This window comes from Panthera pardus, unplaced genomic scaffold (assembly GCF_024362965.1).
Source record: "Panthera pardus isolate Hobbes unplaced genomic scaffold, ASM2436296v1 HiC_scaffold_24, whole genome shotgun sequence".
Lineage (NCBI taxonomy): Eukaryota > Metazoa > Chordata > Mammalia > Carnivora > Felidae > Panthera > Panthera pardus.
This window is the reverse complement of record NW_026526810.1, coordinates 11,192,801-11,219,449: the sequence shown is the minus strand read 5'-3', so window position 1 is coordinate 11,219,449 and position 26,649 is coordinate 11,192,801. Positions and strand designations below refer to the sequence as shown.

Genomic DNA, 26,649 nt, shown 5'->3' with positions numbered 1-26,649 from the left:
CACCTGTTTCCCTTCAGGGAAGTCATGGGATGAGAGAATACACCATGCTCCTGTCAGCCAACAGCGCTGGCTATCCCCAAGATGGCGCCCGTGAAGTGGGCACCATCTTCTCGGTTCTGTTTAGTTCTTGACTGTGAGACTTGTGGTCATGTGTGATTTCTCCTTTTGCCCAGGCTTCAGTTGCTCATGCTGGGAAACCCTGGAACAAGGCATTGGGCCAGCTTGGTTATTTAAATGGAAGGGGTGTCAGATCAAGAATGTTGAGTTGGGGTCAGATCCATACCAGAGCAGCGAGCATATATGTGTCCCTAATTTTACTTGTTTGTTTTTCTCTCTGCTGCTACTTCTTGCACCTTCTACTGCCTATTACTTAGTCTTTTAAAAGGTCATCTTTTTTTTTTTTAAGTTTTTATTTTAATTCCAGTTAGTTAACATGCATTGTTATATTAGTTTTAGATGCACAGTATAATGATTCAACACTTCCATACATCACCCTGTGCTCATCACAACAAGTGTACTCTTTAATCCCCATCACCTATTCCCCCCCCCCCACCCCCCACCCCCGACCCCCCAACTCTGGTAACCATCAGTTTGTTCTCTATACCTGAGAGTCTGTTTCTTGGTTTGTTTCTCTTTTTTCCTATGCTTGTTTGTTTTGTTTCTTAAAATCCACATGTGAGTGAAATCATATGGAATGTATCTTTCTCTGACTGGCTTATTTCACTTAGCATTATACTCTCTAGCTCCATCCATGTCGTTGCAAATGGCAAGATTTCATTCTTTTTGTGGCCAAATAATAATCCATTTTATGTATATACCACATCTTCTGTATCTATTCATCAACCGATGGACACTTGGGCTGCTTCCATAGCTTGGTTATTGTACATAATGCTGCTGTAAACATAGGGGTGCGTGTATCTCTTTGAATTAGTGTTTTTGTATTCTCACTACTGGGCATTTACCCAAAGAATACAAAAACACTCAAAGGTCATCTTTGACAAAAACAAACAAAAACAGACAAACAAGAAACCTCAAGCCTTCCTTTTATGGCTCTTGTGGTTATCCTCTCTCCATTTCCATGAAAGTTCCCTTGGTTTTGGGGTAAGGTTATGAAAAATGTGGGGTTTGTGAAAACTTCCTTTTTCCCTTTATTAAGATTGTTTTACAATTGATGATAAAAATAGAAGGGCTTGCTAGGAAAAAATTAGAAACTTGTAGTAAGCAGAACCCATGGGCGCTGCTGACAGGATTGGTCCCCGCTCCTCCTCGATGTCTCCCTGGCCAGTTCTACGGGCCACACCTTCCAAGCTGCCCCAGCCTCTCCCCCAGGCTTGCCAGCTGTCTGGCACATCTGGTTTTGTACATCAGGACTCCAAGTGGAATCTGTGGGTCTAAGTAGGCAAGTGGAGTCTTTGACAAGCTTCAGGTGAGCCTGAAGCAAAGCCAGAGTCAGGAACGCACAGACTTTTATCTGTTTCCAGGGGATCCCACACAGCGCTGAGAGGCATCAGGCGTGGGTTACACTTTGGAGACAGATGCAACAGGACACACTGCACATTGGATTGGGATTGACATGGAGGGAGAAGGAGAGATGACCATACAAAGTTAGGTTAGGAGAGTACCTCATGGGCTTCTCTGTCATTGTGCCCTCTGTGAACAAATGGGTCAGATCCTTCCCTGAGAATAGGTTGTGACAGAGGGTAGGAGAAGAATTGAGGACACTGATGCCAGGGGACAGAGTGTCAGAAAGGGGAAAGATGGCCCAACCCAGACCTGCCATGTTCTTCCGTAACTTGGTTTAGTGTCAACCTTATCCGGCTGGCTTGTCCGGAAGAACTTAGAAAGTGAAATGAGACATGGCTTCAGAACACACCTTGTAAACCTGAAGGAATTTAAGGGAGTGGGTGCTTTCTCTCAGCCCTCCATGGGCCTCCATGAGAAGATGAGCACGGGGCCCTGGAGGACCAGGCCACTGCTCTTCATGGCCGGTCCCAGGCAGGGCACTGCCCCAACCGCTGGTTTGGTCAGCCCCTAACTGTGGGAACTTTGGGAAAGTATCATGGGAACGCTCTGGTTTGGGAAAAGAAGGGCCCAGACCTGTTGTTTCACACATGAGTGGCTAGAGGCCACAGCGAACCCCTTGTACCTGTGGAACTGGGGCTGGACCAGTGCTCTTCTCACACAGCCACACACCCGGGGGATCCTGGGAAGCTTTAAAGGGCATAACTTTCAGACATTACTTTTGTTGTCTTCTCCTGTGAGTGCCATTTGGTCACTTCAGCATCTAAGGCCAGTTGCTGCCCATGTCGAGGAGCTTGTGGAGGTCACTATAGTTTGACGATAGTGAATATTAATCATCTCTGATGCATGATTTGCAAATGTCTGCTTCAAGAACTTTCTCAGCTGTTGGGAGGGAGTCCTCCCAGCAACTGAGTGTTAGGTGGAGTCGTTAAGCTATAAAAGGGGGCTTTATGTGGGGTAACTGGGCCTACGAGGTGGGAACTGTGGATGGGTTACTCTTGACAAGTGGCTAATTGGTGTTCTTCACTATAAGCTGGGCCACCCGAACCAGTAACAGAGCAGGATAACCAATCGGGCTTCATTGACAGTGTTTTCTTCTCCCATTCTTGGGGGCCACTGCATACACCTGACCAGGTCTGTCTTTGTTTTTTTTCAGGACAGATTTCTGCGTACACAAAGATGAACCGTGTGACACCGTTGGTAAGTCTAGAGGCAGAATAATAATAATTTAAGGGGCTGCCGCCCCCCTGTGATAATCTGGAGACTTGGTAAGACTTCTAGTCTGGAGGAACTGTCCTCAGACACACTCTGCCTTTTCTGTTGCCTCTTTTCTTATAAATTAGTTCTTTGACTTTATTTTACTTCATTTTTTTCCCCCTGATAAATGTTGAGGTTGCTCATGGCAGAAGATGTCCAAACAGATGCTTAATAAGGAAGGTATGAAAAGTTAAACCATAGAAGGTGTCTCCAGGGGCTGCCTAAAGATGACTGTGGTAGGGGACACAGTTGGCACTGAGCCTCTTGGTCACTCATGCAGGAGGGGAACCCCCCCCCCCCAAGTTAACACAGTTGTCATGAGACAAAAGCTTACTGTTTACTCTCATGTATGTGGGTGATCTTTACCAAGTGTCCTAACAGGTGACTGTATGGGGGTGAGACGGGTCTCCTCTGCCAGTCTGGGCACCAGGCTCGTTTCCTTCTGGTCAAATGGTACTGAGACCAACACGTGGCGCTGACAAGGCACATTTTTCTTCTTCCCCTTCCCTCCCTTCCTCCCTCCTTCTACTTTTGCTTCCTCCCTCAGCTTTTTCTTCATTTGCCATTTTTTTTTTCTCTTCTATCCTCAGTTGTATCTGGCTTGTTGTTGACATGTTGTAGGTTTCAAACTGGAACCAGTCTTTGAGCATAGGAATAGGGCCCTTGGTTAACAGAGGAAACCCCAAGACGGTTTCCAATTTTGACAGCTATAGCACTAACCTTTATCCACCAGGAGGTTGAAATATTGTACTGCCAAGAGCAAGATTCTGAACGTGATGTGCTTTGAATTGTAGTAAAACAGTATGGGACTGACAAATAAATATTATTGTGGAATTCAAATGTTTAAAAACCTGTGTTTCCTAGGGAGTCCTGGCAGTGGGTAATCCTGAGCCTTTGCTCTGGCTCGGCCACATATGAGCTGGGTGACCTTGATCATTTTAAACTAGGTGGCTTAAAAGGCCCTACAAAATCTAGTATGATGGGGGGTGCCTGGGTGGTTCAGTCTGTTAAGTGTCTGACTTCAGCTCAGGTCATGATCTCACGGTTTGTGAGTTCAGGCCCCTCGTCAGGCTCTCCCTGACAGCTCAGATCCTGGAGCCTGCTTCAGATTCTGGGTCTCCTTCACTCTCTGCCCCTCCCCCACTTGTGTGCACGTACTATTTCTCTATCACTCAAAAATAAATAAATAAATGTTACAAAAAAACCTAGTATGATGATAGCTAGCATTTATGTCACATTTTAGAGTTTTCGAGATGATTTTTTTTATCTTATATTCCACCAGCCCCCTAAACAAATCTGGGAGACAAGTGTCAAAAACTGCCCCACCAATCCATGCTTCATTGTCAGGGGCTGTCTCCATAAAGGAATCGCTATGCAAATGCATCATAAAATCGGCTCCAACAGAGGGATAGCTGACACCTGTCGCAGTCCAGTTGGGGCTTGAGGAAGACCAGTATCCCTTGGCAGAGCCAAAAAAGCATGTACTATCTCAAGGAGTGGCTGTTCCTTCCCAGCATTTGTTCACAAATCAGCTTCTTCACTTCTGCCCAGCAGGGGGTGGGGTGCGGTAGGGGTTGAGGCTGCTCCAGACCCCTCCCACTCCCTGTGCTAGCCTCTGAGGAGATACCCGTTGCATTGCCCTTGCCTGAATGTCTTTCCCAGAAGACTCTGTACCAGGCAGAGCCAAGCTCTGCCCTTCACCTGTGTGACCTGGTACAGGGCTTTCAAGTCTTGGTCACCACTGTTGATTGATTGATTGATTGATTGATTGATTGAATGCATGCATAAACGCAGATGAAGGAATTGCAGGTTTTCTTTCATATGATTTATAGCTGGCTTTCTTTTGAGTATATAATTTTCACATCAACCATCAATTGTGATTATGTACTCTATTTCAGACCCCCTGTTAAAGAGCGAACAGCTAGTTCTGTCTTTCTTCTTTCTTCTGAACTAGTTCACCTTGCTACTTAAGTCCATCTGCTAAGGCTATTCTATTGAAGTACCATAGATTGAGCTGCTTAAACAACGGAAATTTGTTGTCTCATGCTTTTAGAGGCTGGAAGTCCAAAATCAACATGTCGGCCCTGGTGGTTTCTCCTTGAAGCCTCTCCCCTTGGTGTGCAGATGGCTGCCTTCTCCCCCATGTCCTTAGCTGGTCTTTCTTGTGTGTGTCTGTGTCCGGACTGCCTCTTTTTTTTTTTTTTTTTTTTTAACTTAATTATTTATTTTGAGAGAGAGAAGGAGAGAGAGAATCTCAAGCAGGCTCCGCCCTGTTAACACAGAGCCCAGTATGGGGCTCTAACTCATGAACCATGAGACCATGACCTGAGCCGAAACCAAGAGTTGGACACTTAACCAACTGAGCCACCCAGGCGTCCCCTGATCACCTCTTCTTTCATGGATACCAGTCATATTCCATTAGTGCCCCACTCTCATGACCTCATTTAACCTTTGTTACCTTTTAAAAGCCCTGTCTCCCAATACATTTACATTGGGAGTTAGCACTCCAACATAGGAATTTGGGGGAGGGGGGCACAATACAATCCATAGCACTATTCGTTTGACACTTTGCATACTGCTGGGGAAATCTTACGTCCTTATGTGACCTCCCAGATGTGTGTGTCTCATTTCCTCCACAAAGTCTTTTAATTGCATGGACCAGCTGTAATAATTCTTTATGTGACAGCCGGTTAGCTCAGGGCTGAACTAGCCCCGTCTCTTACTTCCTTATTGCATGCTCTTTCCAATACCTCAGTGATTTTCAGCTTTTACAAAGGAAATGAATCCCTTCCTTGAAAACAAAAAATAGTTACATGGTGCTTTTGTTTTAATGTGTCATAATTTATTTGTACTATTAAGTCAGTTCGTAAGGACAATGGTGAGTCCAGGAAGAGAAAAATTTGAAAGCTGGGGTTATGACAGGCTTCTAGCAGTCTCATTTGATCTGTTTCTGTGCTTTTTTAACTTTTTATTTTGAAATAATTATAGAATAGCTGAAGGTTGCCAGAGTAATTCAGAGAAGTCTCTTGTACCTATCACCCCACTTCCTCCCATGGTTACATCTTATGTAACCGTAGTGTTATTTCCAAAACCAGGAAATTGATTGGCACAATGCAATGAGCTAGACTACAAATTCTACTCAGATTTCACAGGGTTTTTGCATGAACCCATTTTGGGGTATGTTTTTACATATGGTTCTGTGACATTTTATCCCATATGTAGGTATTCATCCAACCCCCAGGAGAGTCAGGAGCAGAACCAGTCCATTACCTCCAAGCAACTCCCTTGGGCTGCTCCTGTAGAATCTCCCTTCCTCCCTCCCTCCCTGCCTCCCTCCCTTTCTCTAACCCCTGGCTACCATGTATCTGTATTCCATCTCTGTAGTTTTGTCATTCCAGCATCCAATTTATTTTTGTATTTTGTTTTGATTCCACGGAATGGAAAAAATAATCTGAATCACATAGATATGTGGTTGCCAGTGCTAAGAGATTTTGAACAGCTGCCTTCAAATCTCAGGATCCAGCTCTACCAGGAGGGCTGTGCCCTGGGTTCTGCAGAAAATGAGATAATGTGGTACCTTGAGAAACTTAGGAAAGCTTGGGAATCACCAGTGTTTTATAACTTGGCATATTACAGTGTTTTTTTGTGTGTGTGCTTTCTTGTTTTGATTAGGGTATAACTTACATATGGGAAAGGGTGCAAATCTTGGTGAAATTTTAAGTTACGCCTATGCGCTTTTTTGGTATTTATTGAAATAGTTTTAAAGCTGCATTTTGAATTCTGTTTTAACCTATTTTTAAATGGTGGTAAAATGTATATAACATAAAACTTATACATAAAATCTTAACCATTTTTAAGTGTGTGTTTCAGTGACATTAAGTACGTCCACACTGTTGTGCGATCATACGTATGTAGTCTCAAAACCACTACTCAGATTAAGGTATGGAATGTCATCTGACCCCTTCAAAGGTTCCCTCCTATCCCCTCCCAGCCACTATCCCTCCAAAAGCAACTTACCATTGTAAATGTTTTATTACTGTCCTGTAAAGTAGCTTAAAATAGATTTAAAAGTTAAATTTGAACGATCCATTTGGAGAATCTCTGAGGTAGTTAGTAGAATTTGGGGTTCTGTTAAAAATACTTCCCCTTAAAAAAAAAAAGGTGGGGGCACCTGGGTGGCTCAATTGGTTAAGCATCTGACTTCAGCTCAGGTCATGATCTCACAGCTCATGGGTTCGAGCTCCGTGTCAGGCTCTGTGCTGACAGCTCAGAGCCTGGAGCCTGCTTCAGATTCTGTTTCCCCCTCTCTTTGCCCCTCCCCTGCTCACACTCTCTCTCTCTCTTCAAAAATAAACATAAAAAGAAAATTTAAAAATACTTCCCCTCTACATTGTTCCATCTGCATTAGCCCATTTCAGCAGACCAGGACCCCGATTGCAAGGAGCAAGCAAAAAGGGCGTTTATCAGAAAGGGGCTGCCATGACGGTGGCAGATCTGGTGGGAACACAGCACCCTAGGCAGCCCTGGCAGGTGAGGCCATAGACACCATGCAGAGGTCAGTGTTGGGGCCTGCAGGGAATGGCCTCCATCTATACACACAGCCAGCTGTTTTTCACCAGCTCCCAGGCCTGCCCTAGGTCACCTGCGCAGGATATGAGGGGGGCTCTGGCTCTTTGGGCTTGCGCAGGGGGGGCTATACTCCTTCCCACAACAATGCATGGGATGGAGTTCTCCATGGGGTGGGGGGAGGTGGTCCGCGTGCTTTAGCCAGGAGGAGGGACAGATGCTGGACATTCCAGAATCACCAATGTTCACTACATCCTTTCAGTAAAGATTGAAATATGAGAGACCAGCATATCTGCAGCTTACTGTCTGTGCACATCACAAGGGTCCTACTAACAGAGGCAAGGGGAGCTTCCCTGGCCCTAACCAAGGTGGTCCCGACCCCTGAGGGGGCTCGCCAAGATCTACCACACTGGATAGGGATTTGCCTACACAGACTGAGTGAACATGATTTTAAAACCATCATACCTTATGGACCCTCCCTCCCAGCTCTGGAAGGAAAAGGGATGGCACCATAGAGGTTCTGCTGATCTCTACCTTGGAGGAGGACACACACAAGAAGAGACAACTCAAGGCAGAAGGATCTGGAAAAACAGCTTCATCCCTAAGAGAAGTAACTGTCCCCCTCACTGGGGGGGAGGGGGGCTTACTTTGCACATTACAAGCCTTGCCTTTGTGGGGGTTGGGGGTGGGCTTTTCCTTTGTTGAGTTGGTTCACCCTGAGCCATTGGCTTTGCTGCCAGCATCCTGAGGAAAATGCTGCCCTAGATGAGAAGGGGTGAGGAGTGCTCAGGAGTGTGAAAAGGCAAGACCTCTGGAAGCCTTTGTTGGCCGTTCACATTCCCACATTCCTCTTCCCAACACACATCTCTACAGCCTGGATGACCAGACAGATTTCGGTTCCATGGCATTTGTCCTGCTCCCACATTTAGCTGTAAACTGAGCTGTGGTGAATTTTTTTTTTTTTGATAGCCACCTTATTCAAGCTTCACTAATTTAATTACTGGGATTTATATTTTTCCTTGTTTGCCTTCATTTTTTTAATTAATGGAAAAGCCTCCTTTACCCGTGCCACTGCCAAGTCAAGGGAAGTGATAATCCTGCACAAAGGACAATGGAAATAAATGTTCGGTGGCCTCATGAAGTGTTTCACACACAAGGCCAGGGAGATGCTGCTGAGGGGCTCCAAGATGGGTCCATGCTCTGGGGTCCTGCTGCTCTGCACTGAGGGTCCCATGGCTGTCCCTGAACTTGGGAGGAAGGAGCCCTTCCCTATGTGGCCCACAGCACTGGTGCTGAACTCCCTAATAGGTGTGGGCAGCCCAGTGGGGACTTCATGGATATGGCCACTGACCTCCACATAACAGGTCTGTCAATGAGGGAGGAAAGGCAGAAAGGAGCATCACACACCAGAATGAAGGTTTGGGGGAATGATATTTCTGCTTTGGAAGTCTGTTTCAGTCCAACCTACACAGAGTCACGGAAGGAAGATGTGCTGGGGAACCAGTGAGAGACGAGGGAGGGTGGGGCTAGTGTCCTAACACTGCACCTGTTGGGTTTTTATTAAGTGCATCAAGGAGTTCATCAAGCTCTGAACTATGTCATGTCTAAGTAGGGCTAGGCAACTGGTGCTGTGGCTGAAAAAAGTGTGTAGATTCCCCCTGCCCTCTTTTGTGGAATTTCCTTCAGAGTGCACATTCATTTTTATGTGTTTTCATGGTAGTGTTAAGTCTTCATTCTGTGAGGGTGTGTTTGAATTGTAGAGATGTCAAGGTTCTGTTTGCTGAATGAGGCTGGAAAATTTGTTTGGGATAAAAATACAAAAGTTTTACTCATTAGACTTGAGCTTTGGGTTTCTTTGTTTCTGAGAGCTTTCCTATGGGTTTGTTTGCTTTATTTTGTTATTCCTTATGACCTTACAGAAGTTAGGGTTCGATTTTGCCACAAAATTGTTTGTCAGAAGTAGTCTCAGATGATTGCCTCTGACTACCCCATTGAATGAATAAGTTCTTATGTGTTTTCCTTATAACCTCACCCCATGCTGGGCACATGTTGCTTCAGTGTCAGGCTTACCCACACTGTGTCCTTTGTGTCTACTCTGAGAAGCTTACAGAGGAGAAGGCATACCATTCAATGACATGTTAGTTGTCCCAAATCAGATGACCTTAGGTCTTCGGCAAATTCATCTGTTTTTTAGAAGTTATATTGGTATTTATAGTTAGGCTCTTGACCATGATATGTGATTTTTTTAGAGGTTTTATGAAAGGTTTCAATTTTGGAAATCAAATATGCATGCATCTAGCAATCAGGGATTCAGACTGTTTGGACAAGTGCTGCCTCCCTCATCATACAATAAAAAAAAAAAAAATAGTCCATCCCCATAAGAGGGTTAGGAAAGTTGCATTTTGTTAATGTTAGAGCTTTGCTCCCCACAAATTCAGCTTAGATTTCTCAGCTAATAGAGTTTCTGGGAAAGCTAAATAGTATATACTTCAGTAAGCTGGCTTCTTCTCTCACTCATTCAGCTTTAAATGTAGGCATAGATTGTTTTCTCAAAAATGACAACTAAGTTGTGTCTGGATGTTGGAGAGGGTCTTCTAAAAGACTTTCCTAAGAGCCACCATGCCTAAAGAGAACAGAAGCGGACAAGAACGGGGTGGCCCTGGGGAGTTTCCTGCCTGTTTACCTCTGCACAGCTATCCTGTGGTGTGACTTGAAAATAGTATCTGGGAGAATAAAAAGATGAATGTGTGTGTGTGTGTGTGCGCGCGCACGCACACACACGTGCGCACATACATGCCTTGAAACACATGCCTAACTACACACATGTATGGCAGAAGTGCATAGTGTGTGTGCATACTTCCTGTATATTGAAGTCTGGAGGGGCTTCCTTTGTGCCCACAAAATTCTGTGAGTTCCCTAGAAGGGAGTCGCCCCAAGAAGGCCTGCCTGTCCTGGCGATAACACAAGAACCCAGGGCGGGAGCTTTCTGTTTGGGACTTGGCGGGAAGTCCACACGGAAACCAGTTGCCCCAGGGGACCGAATTCAACTTTTCTTCTTCCTTGTGCCAGGGTCATGTTCAAGGTTACATAATGGCTGAAATTTTAAAATGGTGAAAATACATGGGTCTGTTTTGCATGGGGTAAGCTTCTGCCAGCCCTTTGGAGATCGCAACTCTATTTATTTTGGAACTACACAGAGACCAACAAAACACGTAGCCATGGTTGATTGCCTTTGGGGCTGGAAATCAACAGGGCTGAACAGGAAAAAAAACCTGGCCCCTGTAGGGTTTCCAGCTGTGGCCCTTCAAATGTAGGCTTTGGAATCCTCTTCTATGTTCAGCTCAGAAAGTGTGTACCTTATGTCCTTCCCCAAGACTGCTGATTAGCCCCTTCCCAGGTTCTGTGCTCAGGTGGCTTGAAGGGGATTCTGAAACAGATGCCCTTCCAGTGGCCTTTCACCTGCACATAATGTCGGTAACATTGGTGTCAGGCCACAGTCTGCCACCCTATTTATCACAGGCCTTGGCATGATATGGGCAGAGGCTGGCTGTCTCCATTGCTCCCTCTATGTCTCCATTTCTCATGGCCAGAGGAGTGCTTTATGATTAGCTTGGCATGAAGGGGGATGCTTCATCTCATTATGGTACTGCTCTTCCTCCAGTCATGCAATTCTCAGTCCCAACCCTTTATTAACTTTGTGAGAAACAATAACAACAAAAACCCTCTCTGAATGGGGCCCAGGGCAGGGAAGAAGGACAGGGAGTAGAATCATAAACAGGAAACGTGGTCTTTGTGAGATGCCTTTTGTGTGATTGTGAATCCTTGAACATTCTTGGAGCCTGCATGCCTCCTGCTCGTTGAAAGCCTCAGGAGTGAGCAGGAGGTGAGGAGATCAGCTTTACGTCTGCAGTAGGTCCAGTGAGAACAAAGAATGGGAGAAGTGCTCCCACTGCTGCTTTCTTTACAGTGTGACCCATGTGGTGGTCTCTTATATCACCCAAAAAGTCCCACCATCTTCCCAGTGAACACTGAACCATCCTCAGGGACCATGGTTGGCTTAGTGTGGTGGTCTAAGCATTGGCCCTGTAGCTAGACCTGGGTTCGAGTCCTGCCTCCACCAGTGTCCTTGTATGAGTCATCTAAAATCTCCAGCTCTGTTTTCTCATCTGTAAAATGGGAATAATAATGCCCAGGGTTATTCTCAAGGTTAAACAAGATGATTGATCCCACTCATTAGGATGGCTGTTGCCCAAAAGAACCCCAGAAAATAGCAAGTTATGGTGAAGATGTGGAGGAACAGGAGCCCTTGTATAGTGCTAGAGGGAACGTATGGTTTATCTGCTATGGAAAACAGTATGGCAGTTACTCAAAAAATAAAACTATCATCTAGGAATTCCTTTTCTAGGTATATACCCAAAAGAAATGGGACTTGAATAGTTATTTGTATGTCCACATTCATAGCAGCATTATTCACAAAGAAGCAATTCAGGGTATCCTTTGAACAATGAACAGATAAACAGATAAATAATGAACAGATACACACACACACACACACACACACACACACACACACGGGAATTACTCAGCCTTAAAAGCAAAGGGTTTTCTGAAATATGCTATAATGTGGATAAAACTTGAAGACATTAGGCTAAATGAAATAAGCCTGTCACAAAAAGACAAATAATGTATGTTCCACTTATGTGAGGTTCCTAGAGTCATCAAAATTCCAGAGACCATGTAGGATGGTAGTTGCCAGGCATTCAAGAGGAGGAAGGGTGAAGAGTTAGTGTTTGATGAGTGTAGAGTTTCAGTTTGGGAAGATGGAAAAGCTCTGAAGATGGATGGTAGTGACAGTTGCAAGACAGCGTTTGTTATACAGCAATGTGAGTGTCTTTAAAGCTATTGAACTGTACACTTAAAAATGGTTAAAATCGTAAATTTTGTGTTACATATACTTCATCACAATTTTTTTAAGTGAGATGGCCAAAAGAGCTAAGTTATGAATTTTATTCACTCCCCCTTCTTCTCAAAGATTTCTTCTGAGAAAAATTAATCAGGATGGGAGAAGTACAATTCCCACAGAAGGAGGTTCTTGTGCTTTCCTCCCTGGGAGGCCGAGTGGGAGGTGATGAGATAGAAGAGGATGAGACTCTAGGTGGGGGGAAGAGTGAAGAGACGAGAGAGAATTCTGAGCAGCATTGCTAGGGATTGAATTGTAGTGCCTTCATTAATATTCTTAGAGAGATGCAAGTAGGGGTTAGGAGGCCTTTTGCAAGTTTCTTGGTTGCTAGGTATGCTTCTTTGGCTTAGATTCTAGGGTCAGATTGGACCATGCAGGCTCTGAGACTTAGTGAAGTTACTGCTGATATTTTTGGCCCATGGGGCCATCGTTGTCTGTATCTGGCATTAAAGTCCTCACTTTATAGTTGAGTCAAGAATTCACTTTTCAGTGACTGCTCAACTGTTGGACTCATGGTATACAGAGCTGGGGTTGGTCACACTCAAGCCATGTGGTCAGTGCTCAGAATTAACCACAGGGTAGGATGTGTGTGACCTTCCAGAGGCAGAACTACAATTTAGGGAAGAATGTTTGTGTGTTGCTTGTATATTTCAGGTAGTTTACCAGAATTCTGTGGCCTTTGTGGGCTCTTAAATGGAAGGACCCCCAATTCTCCTGTATGAAGTTGAAAGTTGGCTCTGAGGTTTCTAGCTCACTTTCTATAAATATGAAGCTTAACACTTAGGAGTGCTTCAGAACAGGAAGAAGAGATTATGTCAGGCCAGCCTGTTGGTCTGTTCTGTTGCACAGATACCAGATATGGGCCTGGATGTTATCTAGGGTTTGGATTCAAACAACCTTTGTAATTACTGGCATGGACAACTTGGATCAGAAATTCCTGACGAGCGCTGTTGTGTGGGGGAAGGGGGGTTCCACTGATACATTGGAAAGGCTAGGTCCTAGCTAGGAAGGGGCTAAGTCTTGATTAGGAAGGGACTGAGCCATGGTTGGGAAGGGGCTGAGCCATGGTTAGGGAGGGCTGAGTCCTTATTAGGAAGGGCTGAGTCCCAGTCAGGAGGGACTGAGTCATGGTTAGGAAGGGGCTGAGTCCTGGTTGGGAAGGGACTGAGTCCTTATTAGGAAGGGCTGAGTCATGGTTAGGAAGGAGCTGAGTCCTGGTTGGGAAGGGGCTGAGTCCTAGTTAGGAGGGACTGAATCATGGTTAGGAAGGGACTGAGTCCTGGTTAGGAAGGGACTGAGTCCTGGTTAGGAGAGACTGAATCCTGGTTAGGAGGGGACTTGAGCCCTGGTTAGGAAGAGCTGAATCATGGTTAGGGAGAGCTAAGTCTTGGTTAGGAAGCTGCTGAATTTTGGTTAAGACATGTTGCTGACACGGTCCAGGGTGTTATGGAAAGACTGCTAGCTGATATCCACACATATTTTTTCTCTCTGAGTGATTAAATTTCCCTGCCTTCCTAACAATAGGTGTGGCTAAATGACTGCCTTGTCCAGTGGGAAGGAGAGTAGAAATGATTTCTAGGCATGGCCCTTACAAATCTTTCTGAATAGTACTGGAGGTTCTTTCTCCATTGGATGACTGGCAAAGGTTCCCCAGGGAGCTGCAGCCATGGACCCTAACACATTGGATGCTATGTGAGTGAGAAGTAAAACGTGTGTAGACTCTGAAATTTGACATCTTGTCTGCTACTGTGCTTACTTCTAATGACCAAAAATGTCAGAGTCTGAGTACATATAAGACTCTGTCCTTGAGGTACTTGGCAGTCCCGATACAGTGAGGACTTCTGCTCTGGGGCACTGACAGGACAGTGGCACCGTCTCCACGTTCAGGCTGGAAGGAACAAATCTGGCAGGTGTCCCATGGGGTGTGGGGAGGACAAGAGACAGAGCCCAGAACCTTGAGCATTCTTCCCATGAAGAATTAAAAAGCAGTCTTGGAGTTGGAGGGGAGGAAAACCTATTTTTCTTCTACCAGTCTTAGGTGTCTTGGCTGGGTGCCTGTCAATTTGACTGACAGAGGATAAACTAATAAGAGAAAAGCAGACAAGTTTATTAACACATGCAATGCACATGGGAGCATTGTGCAGTAATGGGTAACTCCAAGGGTAGTTAGAACTCAGGCTTATCTAGCATCTTAAAAAAAAACAAAACAAACAAACAAAAAAAAAACAAATACAGTTTCAGAGAAGTGACCAGACAGAGGCAAAGGACTTTGGGTTTCTGTAGTGACAAGTCTTAGGAAGACCTATGGTCGATAAGGGCTGGTTTAAGCCTGTATTGATATACAGATTCCTCTGGTGCCATCTCTGGGCTGATAAGGATCTAGGGTTATCTCTGGTGATTAACTTCTATGGAAAGGAGAAGGAGGCACCTTTACAAATGCATGTTCTGCTTTTAGGCAAATGGGGGAAGGACAGAGATTTTCTTGTAACTGCTTCATAATTGCCTTCATTCAAAATAATCCTTATGCCCAAATGGCACATTTTGGGGTGGTGTATTCTACAACCCCTCAGACTTCACCATGATCTTTGGGGAAATTCCTTCCCTTGTAGAAGGTATTGAGGGCAGAGAAGGGAAGAGAAGTACAAAGATTGCTGTTCCTTGAGATCAGTACTGAGGGCCAGGGAGCCCATTGGTGCTGAACAACTCCTATCTCTTGAGGTGGTCTAAGTGTGGATCAGCAGTTTCCCAGCTTTGATCAAGAGTCCGGAACCAGTCTTGGGCTGGAAGTGGAGCCCAGAGCCCCTCACGTGTCTGGAAGGCAGCAGGTGGGCATTGAGAGGAGTCCTATAACAACTGGACCACCCTGTGTGAGGGGAGCAGATTCACTGATGAACCAGCATGACCTAGGGCTTTAGGGTTAGGGCATGCTGTGACTGAGGGTGAAGAGAGATGTCCAGTGATGGTTTTAACCTGGAGACCACCTCCTCCTTCACTAGCCAGGGGCCTGGGAGCCAATCCTGAGGATAGGGCATATTTCCCCAGAGGGTTTACAGTCTCCTGCCCTGAGGGTAGTAAGGCCCTGATGGATGAGATTCACATTAGATTTCTTTGTCAAGTTGAGTAAATAGTGGTGTTGTGTCCTTGTCCATCCTCTTCCTGGCCACATTGGCGTTCTCTCTGCAGTGTCCTGGTCCTCAGTCCAGTAGCACCAGGAAGGTCAAGGAACCTAGCATCTCAGTAGACATCCACATGTGGACAAGATGGCAGCCTCTGTGGTCCTAGAGCACTTCTTTGGGGCTCCCTTCTCCAGGGCTGGAGAGGGTCCCTCTTCTTTGCTCATGTCCGCAAATGGTAGCCTCTTCTAGCTCTTTATGCCCTCTTCCATCTCCTGTTGGTCAAGGGCATTGTCTTCACCAGCTTGGGCTGCTGTAGCAAAATACCATAGACTGGGAGGCTTAAATACAGACCTTTGTTTTTCACAGTTCTGGAGGCTGGAAAGTCCCAGATCAAGGTGTTGGCCAATTCTGTGTCTGATGAGGTCCAGCTTCCCAGCTTGCAGATGACCTCTGTGTCCTCACTAGTGGAGAGTGAGCCAGTGAGCCTGGTCTCTCTTCCTCTTCTTACAAAGACACTCATCCCCTCATGCGGGCTCCACCCCCATGACTCATCTAAATCTGATCACCTCCCAAAGGCCCCCACCTCCTAAAGCCATCCCACTGGGAGTTAGGGCTTCAGTAAATGGGAAGAGGGGTGCTTCAAGCATGCAGTGCATAGCAGGCAGCAGCAGGCAACAGTTTAGCACCTCACGAGCCTGGGAGTGGTGCCAAGATCCAAGCCTTCTTTGAACTTCCCCTTGGAATGTGGAGGAGCTTTGCTTTCAACAGAGCCTTCTGCTGTATCCTCACACCGGACCCTCGTGGCCAGATGGCGTCCATGCTGCTGCTCATCCTGTCGTCTGGTGGTGACAGAGCTGCAACTAGGAGCAGCTACCGTTTGTTGGGAACTTGGATATCAGAGACTTCATGCTTTTATTTTTTATTTTCTTAAGATGTTTTATTTACTTTTGACAGAGAAAGAGCATGTACACAAGCAGGGGAGAGGCAGAGAGAGAGAGAGGGAGACACAGAATCGGAAGCAGTCTCCAGGCTTTGGGCTATCAGCTCAGAGCCTGACATGGGGCTCGAACCCACAAACTGAGATCATGACCTGAGCCGAAGTCAGACGTTTAACCAACTGAGCCACCCAGGAGCTCCCAGATCCTTCATGCTTTTAATTCATTTAGTCCTCCCGATTCTCTGAGGAAGTGCTGCTAAATTTACATATGGGGAAACTGAGGTATAAGAAGGTAACTAACTTGCCCAGAGCCACATACTGCGTGTAAGGGGTGGAGCCAACCCTTGACCCCAGACAGTTCAGCTCCAGTATTTTAACTATATTTTGCCTTTCAGTAACCTTTGAAGTGAAGTATCATTATTCCTGTGAACAGATGGGGACACTGAGCCCCCAAAAGGATACATTTCTTGTCTGAAATTATACCATTAATGAGTGACAGCTGGCATTGAAGGAACTCACTGGAAACCCTGAGGGTTTAACTCCTATCTCTCTTGCCAGATCTGTGCCCATTTGGTTTTCTTTTTCTGCAATTATCGATTGTCCATCATTATTTTTACCCAGTATGGCCTTTTTGCCCCCTGTCTTTATCATGCACTGTTTTCGGAATAGACCTGTGTCCTCGCAGACACTTGGCTTCTGCGGGCTTTGCATTTGTATATATTCATTGAGTACCTGTTGTGTGCCTGGCTCTGCTCCAGCTCTGGGGATCCTGGATGTGCAAAACAAAGGTCCCTGTCTTTGTGGCATGAACATTTTAGTAGAGGAGATGGATATGTGTGATCTAGAAGTCATCTTAGCAGGAGTAGAGGTAATCAACAAAGAGGAAAAATAGAGAAGGGAAATGGAGCTTTGAGGAAGAGGGCCTTCAGATTTCAGCAGGAGTGAGTGGATGAAGACTTTGGAGAGAGGGTGACATTCAGAAATCAGACTCATCACCTGAAATCTGTTTTGCAGGCCAGGGCTTCTAGAGGTGTTGATGTTAATTATGCCACCAGTATTAATCCCTAAGAGCAAAGGAAGGGTCCCCAGGGTGACCAGCCATCCCCCAGTGAGGACAAGCAGGGTGTCCCCTGGCCCATTCCACCTTTGCTTTCCTTATGTAGGACTCCTGGCTCTGCTTCTTGGCCACAGTCAGACCTGAGTGTGGATCCTCATGCTGGTGTTTACTTGACATTGGGCATGTCACTTAATAAAGTCAGGATTCCTCAGTTTCCCTGTTTGTAGGAGACCTCAACATCCTCCTTCAGGCCTGCTCTAAGCATCACATGAGAAAGTGCCTGCGGGGGACCCTAATAATGGTGCTGCTCTGAATGCCTGCTTCCCTGCCATTGGCTATAGGCCTTCCTCTTCCCGCTGTGTGGGTCTTCCTGGAAGGGTCCTGGGGCAGGGTTTCAGAGCAGGTCAGGGTGACAGCTCCTCAGGCACGAGTCACTGTGTGAGCAAGGACAGTGGAGACAGAGGGGAGCAAGGGCTGATGTTTATTGAGGTTCTCCCACCTGCCAGGTGCTTGTGTCCAAGCTAACGTTCCAACAGACAGATGGAGAAACCAAGGCTGAGTTACTCTAAGTTGCACAGCGGGAGAATGTAGGCCAGCCTGACACCCAACTTGTGCTTCTGCCAAAGTGGGTAGCTGACTCCGGGGCAGGGCCTCGGGGACCCAGGGAGCCCGACGTGCAAGTTTGGATTTGAGTCCAGGGCAGGAGGGAGTGGAAGTTTCCAGAACAGCCTCTGGTTTCCCCATACCTATTTCAAATACCAACTCTGCTAACAGTAGAGACCTGGGCATGTCTCTTGTCCTCACGTTTCACTTTCCTAGTAAAGTGGGCCTGTGCCTATTTCACTATGCCTAGTAAAATGGGCATAATCGTAATTCCTCCTCATGTGGTGATCGTGGATGAGTCAGTGTAGATAGAGGCCCAGCACTCATAATAAATGTGCCGTCTGCGCTAACTCTGTGGGTCTTGTTTCAGTGCCCCCTGCCCAACAAGTGTCAGAAGAGGAACTGGAAGTCCTTGGTGCTGCCGTTCAGGAAAAGAGATGCTCAAAGTTAATGTTTCTTAAAGGGTGATCCCAGCATTCGGAGCACCTGGGAAGCAGGAAGGTGGTAGAAATACAGTCTTGGCCCCATCCAAGCTCTCCTGCATTAGAATTTCTGTGCAGTCTGTGTTTTCACCAGCTCTCAGGGGATTCTGATGTGCACTCAAGTTTGAGAACCACTGATTAAGCCTTGGCAGTACTAGAGAAACAGGAGGACTTAATTCTGTTGGCTGTGTGTGTGTGTGTGTGTGTGTGTGTGTGTGTGTTGGATGGAAGGAACAAGGAGATCTGAGCTCAGGGAAGCTAGATAGATACCCTTAATGCAGCTGCATTAAGTTACCAGGGAAGCAGCACTGTGGACCCCCTCCCCAACGTCAGCACCGCTGGCTTCCTTCCCAGAGCACGCTCTGAGTATTCTGGCAAATAGAATTCTCTTCCTATCACTGCTGAAGAAGACACTTTCCCTAAACACGATTATACCATTTTTCCTTCTCCACCCCCCCCTTCCCCCTGCCCCCCACTGAGAATCTTCTGGCTCCCTGCCTCACTGTGGGGCCATTTGGGCCTGCTTCTCAAATTGCCAAAAGGTGCTGCTTATATAGCATGCAGCTCCTTGTTTCGTTTTCCCACGGCATTCCAGGGTCGTTGTTTTTTTTTTTTTTTTTCCTTCTTCAATTCTATGAAAATGATTAGTGGTTTTTGCTTTTGTTTTTTTGGAAAAGCCAATTCAACTTCATGCTTCCTCTGTTGGGTTCTCACTGCTTTCCTCTTGGTTGGTCTCCTATTATTCCAGATATTTCTTACTGTCCCCTGTACCCCATGGTTACAGAATCAAACAGGACCAAATAGCTGTGCCTGGTCGTGGAGGGGCTGCCTCAGGAGCCCGCTGCTCTCCACCTTGGCCGGGCTGCTGATTAAATGGAGGGGTTCCCAGAGAGGCAGGGCAAGGGGAGCAGCGGGAGCCCCAGGGGCCGGCCTCTACCGGCTGCTTACAGCATTTCCTTTGCCACAGAGCTCCGGTTGCCAAGGTAAACATAAGTTTTGAGATAAAGTGGAAACCCCAAGAGGTTTTTATCTTGGAAAAGGAAATCAATAAGACAGTCTCGGTGTGGAGCCAAGCAGCCTTTTCCCTCCACGCCCAGATTTGCACAGCCTGCGTGTAAAAGAGAGAGCTGTGAATTTGGGATTATGTGTAAGGCCAAGGAGGCAGGTTGCAGAGCAGAAGAAGAAGGGGCTCTAGTGCGGCCCGCCGGCTTAGCTCCTCACCAATGTGACCTTGGGCTATTCCCTTCACCCTCCGCAGCAGTGGAATCGTGGCGGGGTGCCTGCCGGCCTGGCGGTGTTGTCAGGGCGGAGGATGCGAACAAATGTGAAGCATTTGGCGTTAGGCCTGCCTGCCTCGTGGAAAATGGTGGCTGTGACCTTTCTTAGCCTTTTCTGGAAATCAGCTGGCCGTCGATGGTCTGTTTCAGGAGGTGCCTGATACTTCTAAACCACCAGCAATTCCCACCTGCTGTGCCTTCAAAATACATTCTGAATCAGACCTCCTTTAACCATATCTGCTGTTCCTCCTTGTGGTCCAGGCTTCTTACCCCCACCTGCCGGGTCTCCAGGCCTCTGTGGTGACCTCCTGGACAGCTCATTCTTCTGGGGTAACCAGAGGGTTCCTTTTAAAACATAGATCATGGGCATTCCTTGCTTAAACTCCTCCAATGGCTTTGGATAAAATCCAAAGGCCCCAGAACACCCTTGGTAGCCCTTGGCTCCCTTACTGACCTCACCTCCCAGTGCTCATGGCCTTGCTCACCTGTGCCTTCTATTCATTCCTCCCTTGCTAAGCTTTCCACTGTCTCAGAGCTTCTTGCTTGTGTCACTGGGCCCCACATTCTCTCCCCCTTACGTCTTGATTGTTCACTCTGTCCCTTCCTTCAGATCCCTGTTCAAATAGCATCTAAGAGAAGCAGAAACAGCCTCTCCATTTCCTGCTTAATCAATACCCCAGGTTGCATGGGTATCTGTGTGCTGTCAGCCTCTGCAGCAGGAGCGCAAACCCCAAGAAGACCCTTCTTTGTCTTCGTGTCCCCATTGTATTCCCAGCCCCAGCTTGTGATGGCCCCATGAATGTGTATTGCATAACCGAGTAGATGAATTAAAGTGAATTTGTTGACCAGATAAATTGGTAGTGGTGTTCAGAGAGATTAGAGGTTCATGACCCACCACGAGGGAGTTTTCAGCCCCATTTATGACTCCAGCTTACCATCTTAAAAAAGGATACCCAATGCAACCTTCCAGTGCGTTAATCTTCCATAAAGGAGCTTCAGATGCAACTGCTATTTGTTAAATATCTAGGTAGCTTCCACGTTTGAGGACTAAAACTATGCAGTGGGCCTTGGAGGTTAAGCAGGGTGTACCTCCAGTGGGGTGTACCTGAGGTGGCCCTTCTACCTGTGAAACTGTGGGCAGTTGACTGAACACGTGCTGCCTCAGATCTTAAGTGCAAGGGAAATGGTGTCTGTGCACAGACGTGTTGTGAGTATGAAATGAGATGAAGCTGGGCTGTGTGGTCTGCGGGTAAGGCCCACTCAATCCGCGGTAGCCCACATCACCCTTACTGCTCCATGGCAGCAGGTGGTCAGGAAGTGGGCTGGGAGAGCATGCGGCAAGAGGAAGGATGCAGTTCTGGTAACTCTGGGCCTGACACTTGCCCACATAGCCTTCCATGGCCAGACAAGCTTTCCCAGCACAAGCAGGGAGGGGCACAGCCAAAGTAGCATCTATGTCCCACCAGCATGTTTTTGATCAAGAAGAGAATAGGCTTACCGGGAGCGCATATAACCTCTCCGTGTGACTTGGAATTAGTCTAGGAATACCAGAGAGTTCATTCTGTATCTGGCACTGTTTTCCTCTCCCTCAGGCTTCCAAAGCCCAGGGATGCATCCACACCCAGGACTTGAATGTCACCTCTGCCTTTGGGGAGATGATACAGATTGGGGTGGGGGAGGTGGCTGTAGGGGAGAAGCTGAGGCCCCCCCATGCTGACTCCACACCACAGGCAGGAGGGGTCCCACCTGGAGGGATTGGCTTTCTGTGCTACTTTGGGGCTATTTTGGCCCTATTGGAGAATGCTTTGCCTTCTGAAATTTGCAGTGAAATCTGGAACTGCCTTCTGGCCAGGTATCCCCAGCCCAACCCAGCTTTTCTGCTTATTTTATTCTGAGCATAAATCCCTTCATTACTTCAGCAGAGGGAAAACAAGTCTTGACCCTGAAAGCAATTCAAGTGAGGCTAAGGTCTCCTTGATTCATTTTTGCTGACTTGCTGAGTTCTAGAGTAACTGTAATTTATAAGTAGAATGAAGGTTCAGGAATTAGACGTGGAGACTAATGAAGAAGATTGGTGCCAAGGATTTTGTCTCTGTGCTCAGTCCAAATTTGGGCTCAAAAGAAGAAAACTGACAAGGAATTCCTATACATCATTGAAGTCTCTGGGGGATTACCACAAGATTACATAATATAATCGTTAGCTGAATCAAAGGCCAAAAAATGTATACTCAAAGCTCACAAGAAAGCAGCAGACAGTCAACCCTTTTGGACAAGATTTAGTGAGTTCAGGGGAAGCCTGCACCTGACCAGCCAAGCAAGTGATTCCAAATACCTCCTGCCCTGAGAAAGCCTCAGGGCATGCCGGGAAATTACTCATCCTGTGACGTCAGCCCTGGAGAAGGCCTTCTAATCCCAACTAAGAGACCAGGTGGTGAAATACTTAGAAAAATATGGTTTGATCACACGTAGTCCTTCGAGAAGGGAGCAAGGTCTCCTGTCAGTAACTGGACCCCTGATCTGATCGCCTCCCATCCCGGCCAGGCCAGCAGTGGAGAGGTGCCACTCATTCCTCTAAGAAGGCGATCATCATCTGTGCAGTTCCAGTGGCCAGTTTAGGAAGTAAGAAGCTTTGGCACACTGGGAAATGTACTTTAATGAAATGAGAATTAGCTGGAGAGTTAGATGTGTAGGGGTCATGGCCAAGAGGCATTGCACTGAAGCCTCAATTAAACTTTCCATTGGATTATCTGATGATAAGTAGTTGTGCCTTTGGGATTTTCTTGTCTTTGATAAATGGCATGAGTTCAGAATTGAACGCGACACGAGCCATAACATAACACAGCGCTGGAAATAATGAGGCACGCCATCGCTAGATACAAAGCACTTAAATTACCCTGATGGAAGTATTTATCTTAAAGACTGCTTTGGATTATTTCCCCCACTAGGATGTGCGGGTTCTCCATCTGCACTCTGATGGGGAAGGGTTTACAACTTCAAAATTCCTTTTGGTGCCAACAGAGTTCCCGGTGCTGGGAGTGGGGGGAAGAGTGGCTGCCTTCCAGGACTTACCTTGCTGAGATAATTCCCCGCCCCCCATCCCAACTCCTTCCTCCTCCCTGCAGATGGTTCTTGTCCCCTAGCTGCTGGGAGACAGAGTGATGGCCTCCTAATTGGGTCACCAGACAGAGTCAAAACACCTGTGCAGTGGTGTTCAGTGTAAACAATGGGCTTCGATTCTCCCGCTAAAATATGTTTCCGTGTGTGTGTATATTTTTAAATCTACTCTTCTAATTACCTTTTTCCTAGTGTAACTGTTATCCACAAGGTACTTTTCAAAAAAATTTTTTAATGTTTATTTTTGAGAGAGACAGAGACAGAATGCGAGTGGGTTAGGGGCAGAGAGAGAGGGAGACACAGAAGCAGAAGCACAGAGCCCGACGTGGGGCTCGAACTCACGAGCTGTGAGATCATGACCTGAGGCGAAGTCAGAGGCTCAACTGACTGAGCCACCCAGGCGCCCCCCAAGGTACTTTTCATTTAAACAGTAAAGGCAGTATTTCCTAACCTTTTGTTGGATTGCTACATCTGGTGGAAGTGTTCAGTATCAGTCTCTCCTGGGCTAACCTGTGGCCAGGACTGAGATGGACGTTATGAAGATGACTCTGGACCCTCAGACCCTGTGTCTTTCAGGAGATTTTTATTGAACATACTGTCACTATCTTCAGACCATTCTAATCCAAACCGGTTTCTTCTACACCTCTGTCTGCTCTTGAGCCAGTGCTGGCCTCAGGAATAAGCACCCCTCCCCTGCACCTCACACCCAACCACCCATGGGTTTGGGAATCACTCACATGCATCCCTGGCATAGACTGCTTCTCCTCCAACTCTGTCCATATCTGGAAAGGGTTATCTTACACACCAGGATCTGCTACCATTTAGTCTACCATTAGCCCCGGGTACTTACTCATTCGACGGGCTCTGTAGAATGTGGCAATCACTCTGAGAATGTCAGAAGGCAGTGGCCAGCAAGGCCAGGCAGCCTCGGCCCGCCATGAGTGTCCTTGCTAATGTTGCTGCATCATGAGTGCCCTTGCTAATGTTTCTGAGGGGTTTTGCTGCAAAAATTCGATGGTTCTCCTTACATGCCTCATTTGCGTTATGCCTGTGCAGGCTTGACCAGGAAGCTTCTAAAACTTCACTATGGGCTGGTGGTTAGAGGTCAGAGCAGAGTGATTTGAAACCCTTGAAGTCGGCTGATGGTCTGCCAGCCTGTCTGCCTTCCTTCAGTGAGGGAGGCTGATGCAGTCATAGTTTCCTTGTGTCGGTTGCTTTCCATGACTCTGTGCAGCAGTGTCGTGCTGGCTGGGCAGCCTGTGTGAGCCTTCTGTCTTCGCTCTATGTGCACCTGCCCTCTGCATCTCAGCACACCACCACCTTGGGACAATTTTCCTCACATTCAGCAGAAAGCCTTTGCCTTTGCTCAGGTGGCCGGAGCTTTGTGCCGAGTTCTCCAGACTCTGTGGGCGTGGTTGGGGGTTAGCAGCTTCAACGGCATGCATGGCCTTTGAGTGGCTGCTTCTGGGACATCGTGTGGTTCTGTGCAGTCAGCATGGAGTGGACTCTGGACTGTAGTCCAGGACAGTGGGGCCTCTTCAATTTAGTGGGGCCAGCCTTGTGGTGGCTCTCAGTCCATGGAGTGTCCTTGCACACGTGAAGTCAGTGCCCTGGCGAACAGGTGGGACTGTGTGCTGCAGAGAGCAGAAAACACCAAGCTGAGAGTGAACTGTGCTACAGACCAGGACATGAGCAAAGATTAGTCAGGACTCACAGTCCAGGTCAGAGGAGTAGGGCAGAATATGAGACCATGGGACTGGGAAGCTGGGCCACACTCACCAGGTCACTCAGCCCTGGGAATGGATGGGGAGAGGCACTTAGGAGGAAGGAAGGTGTTTTGATAGCCATTGTCTGTGGAATGAATGGTGAACTGCTGGGCCGCCTGGGTGGCCCAGTCACTTAAGTGTCCAGCTCTGGATTTCGGCTCAGGTCATGATCTCATGGTTGTGAGCTTGAGCCCCATGTCGGGCTCTGTGCTGGGCGTGGACCTTGCTTGGGATTCTCTCTCTCCCTCTGCCCCTCCTTCATGCATGCACACTCACGTTCCCTCATTCTCTCAAAAAATTAAAAAAAAAATGGTGAACTGCTGAGTTGGGGTCTTTAGGGCTAACATGCAGTAGCCATCTTCCCCTCCCAAGTTTGGAGCCAGTGGCAGCCACAGCTCTTACTGAAGAAGGTGACTGAGGAAAAAGCCCTGAATGTCACTGAGTGTTTCACCCAAGAATGGCCAAGCTTCATCCCCTGCAGCCATTGTGGCAGAGGAGAGGCCATGCTGTAAATGATGAGCCCACCCCAGGGCCTCATTTTCCTTAGGTAGAAAGGTGAGCCAGCAAGGCTAGTGAGCATGTGAACTCCTTCCCCCAGACCCTCAGGCAGGCAAGCCACCCACTTTTACTGGGTAGAACCTTACCGCAGCTGAGGTCTATCCACATGGAAACATGGAGGATGGAGCATCCTAAAAGAACCCTAAAAGATGGAGCCCTAAAAGAACACACTGAGCATGACAGTCAAAGGTCCAAGCCTCTGCCCACCTTATGTGTTCAGTGGTTTTTTTGTATCTCACACCAAGACCTCCGCTTCGGCCGACCCAGGGTCCTGGACCTTGCCTTCCTGCACAAAGTATCCTATGCACCATCACCCTTGAGCCTTCCTCTTCCCCTTGGGCCAGTCTGACTTTCAAGGGCTGTTTTGTTCATTTTCTAATTAACCAACTGTGAATTCGATAGTGTTTATTTGCATGTGCTACCTGTCAGGCACTGAGTGCCCTCCCGTGGTTACGGTGGTGTGTAGACCAGAGAAAATTCCTGATGTCAGAACATTTACATTCTAGTTGAGGAGGCTGACATAAAAGAAATGGTCATACAGGTAGGTATACACTATAAACCGTGCTAGGGTTTATGCAGGCAAAGTTCATGGTGTTAAGAGAGTGTACTTACAGAAACTGTCTGAGAGAGTTGCATGAGGGTCGAGACCTGAAATGTGAGGAGTCCACCATGTAAAGGGTTGGGGAAAGAATGTTCTAGATATGGAGACAGCCCCTTCTGAAGGCTCTGAGGCAAGAAAATGCTTGTTGCATTCGAGGGACAAAAAGGAGCCAAATGGTGACAGATAAGCCAGGAGGGAGGTGAGAGGCCATACCAAATGAGGCCTTGTAGGTGCTGTTGGAGGCTATCGATTGTATCTCCTGCAGTGATTTATTGTTAAATAGCCTCAGGCAGAATGCTGTGACCTGATTTACTTTTAAGGGGTTGGAGGTGGAGTGGTGATCAGGAGGAAGCAGTTATTGTAAGACGATGGCCGTGTGAAGACACCGCTAGCTGCTAGCTCCATGCCTAACAGCCATTCCCTCATACCTCACCTGCCAGAGTGCCCACCCTCAGGGGCTGATCCAGTCATCGCAGGTGATTTGCTTTGGCCAGATAATCCCTTGTACAGCCTCCCTTGCAGCAGTGGTCCTGTGACCACATTTAGGGAAACCTACAGGAGAGCCTGCTGGGAGCTTTAGAGGAAGATTTTCTTCCCTGTGAAGCTGCTGTGCAGGGATCGTGCCTGGAACTACAGCAGCCATCTTGGGGCCATGAGGGAAAGGCCAGAAGTCACAGACTTGCCCACCCAGAGCTATGCCACACCCACTATCTAATCAACCCGGAACTACCCACCTCCAGACCCCTGTTTTGTGCAGCGATGTTGTCTCTATGAACGAGACACAGTCAGCTAGCTTGTTTGTAACTCACAGCCAAATGCACCCTAACTTATATG

At 47.2% G+C, this 26,649-nt stretch overlaps 1 protein-coding gene across 4 annotated transcripts in view; it reads left to right on the top strand.

Annotated features, from left to right (window-relative positions):
* Window positions 1–26,649, top strand: part of ADAMTS17 (ADAM metallopeptidase with thrombospondin type 1 motif 17) — a 343,562-nt gene that overhangs the window by 79,380 nt on the left and 237,533 nt on the right. For all 4 annotated transcript variants that reach the window (XM_019460111.2, XM_019460109.2, XM_019460110.2 and 1 more), the window contains exon 7: window positions 2,678–2,721. In XM_019460111.2, the coding sequence (XP_019315656.2) occupies window positions 2,678–2,721 (44 nt within the window). The remainder of the gene's footprint in view (window positions 1–2,677; window positions 2,722–26,649) is intronic.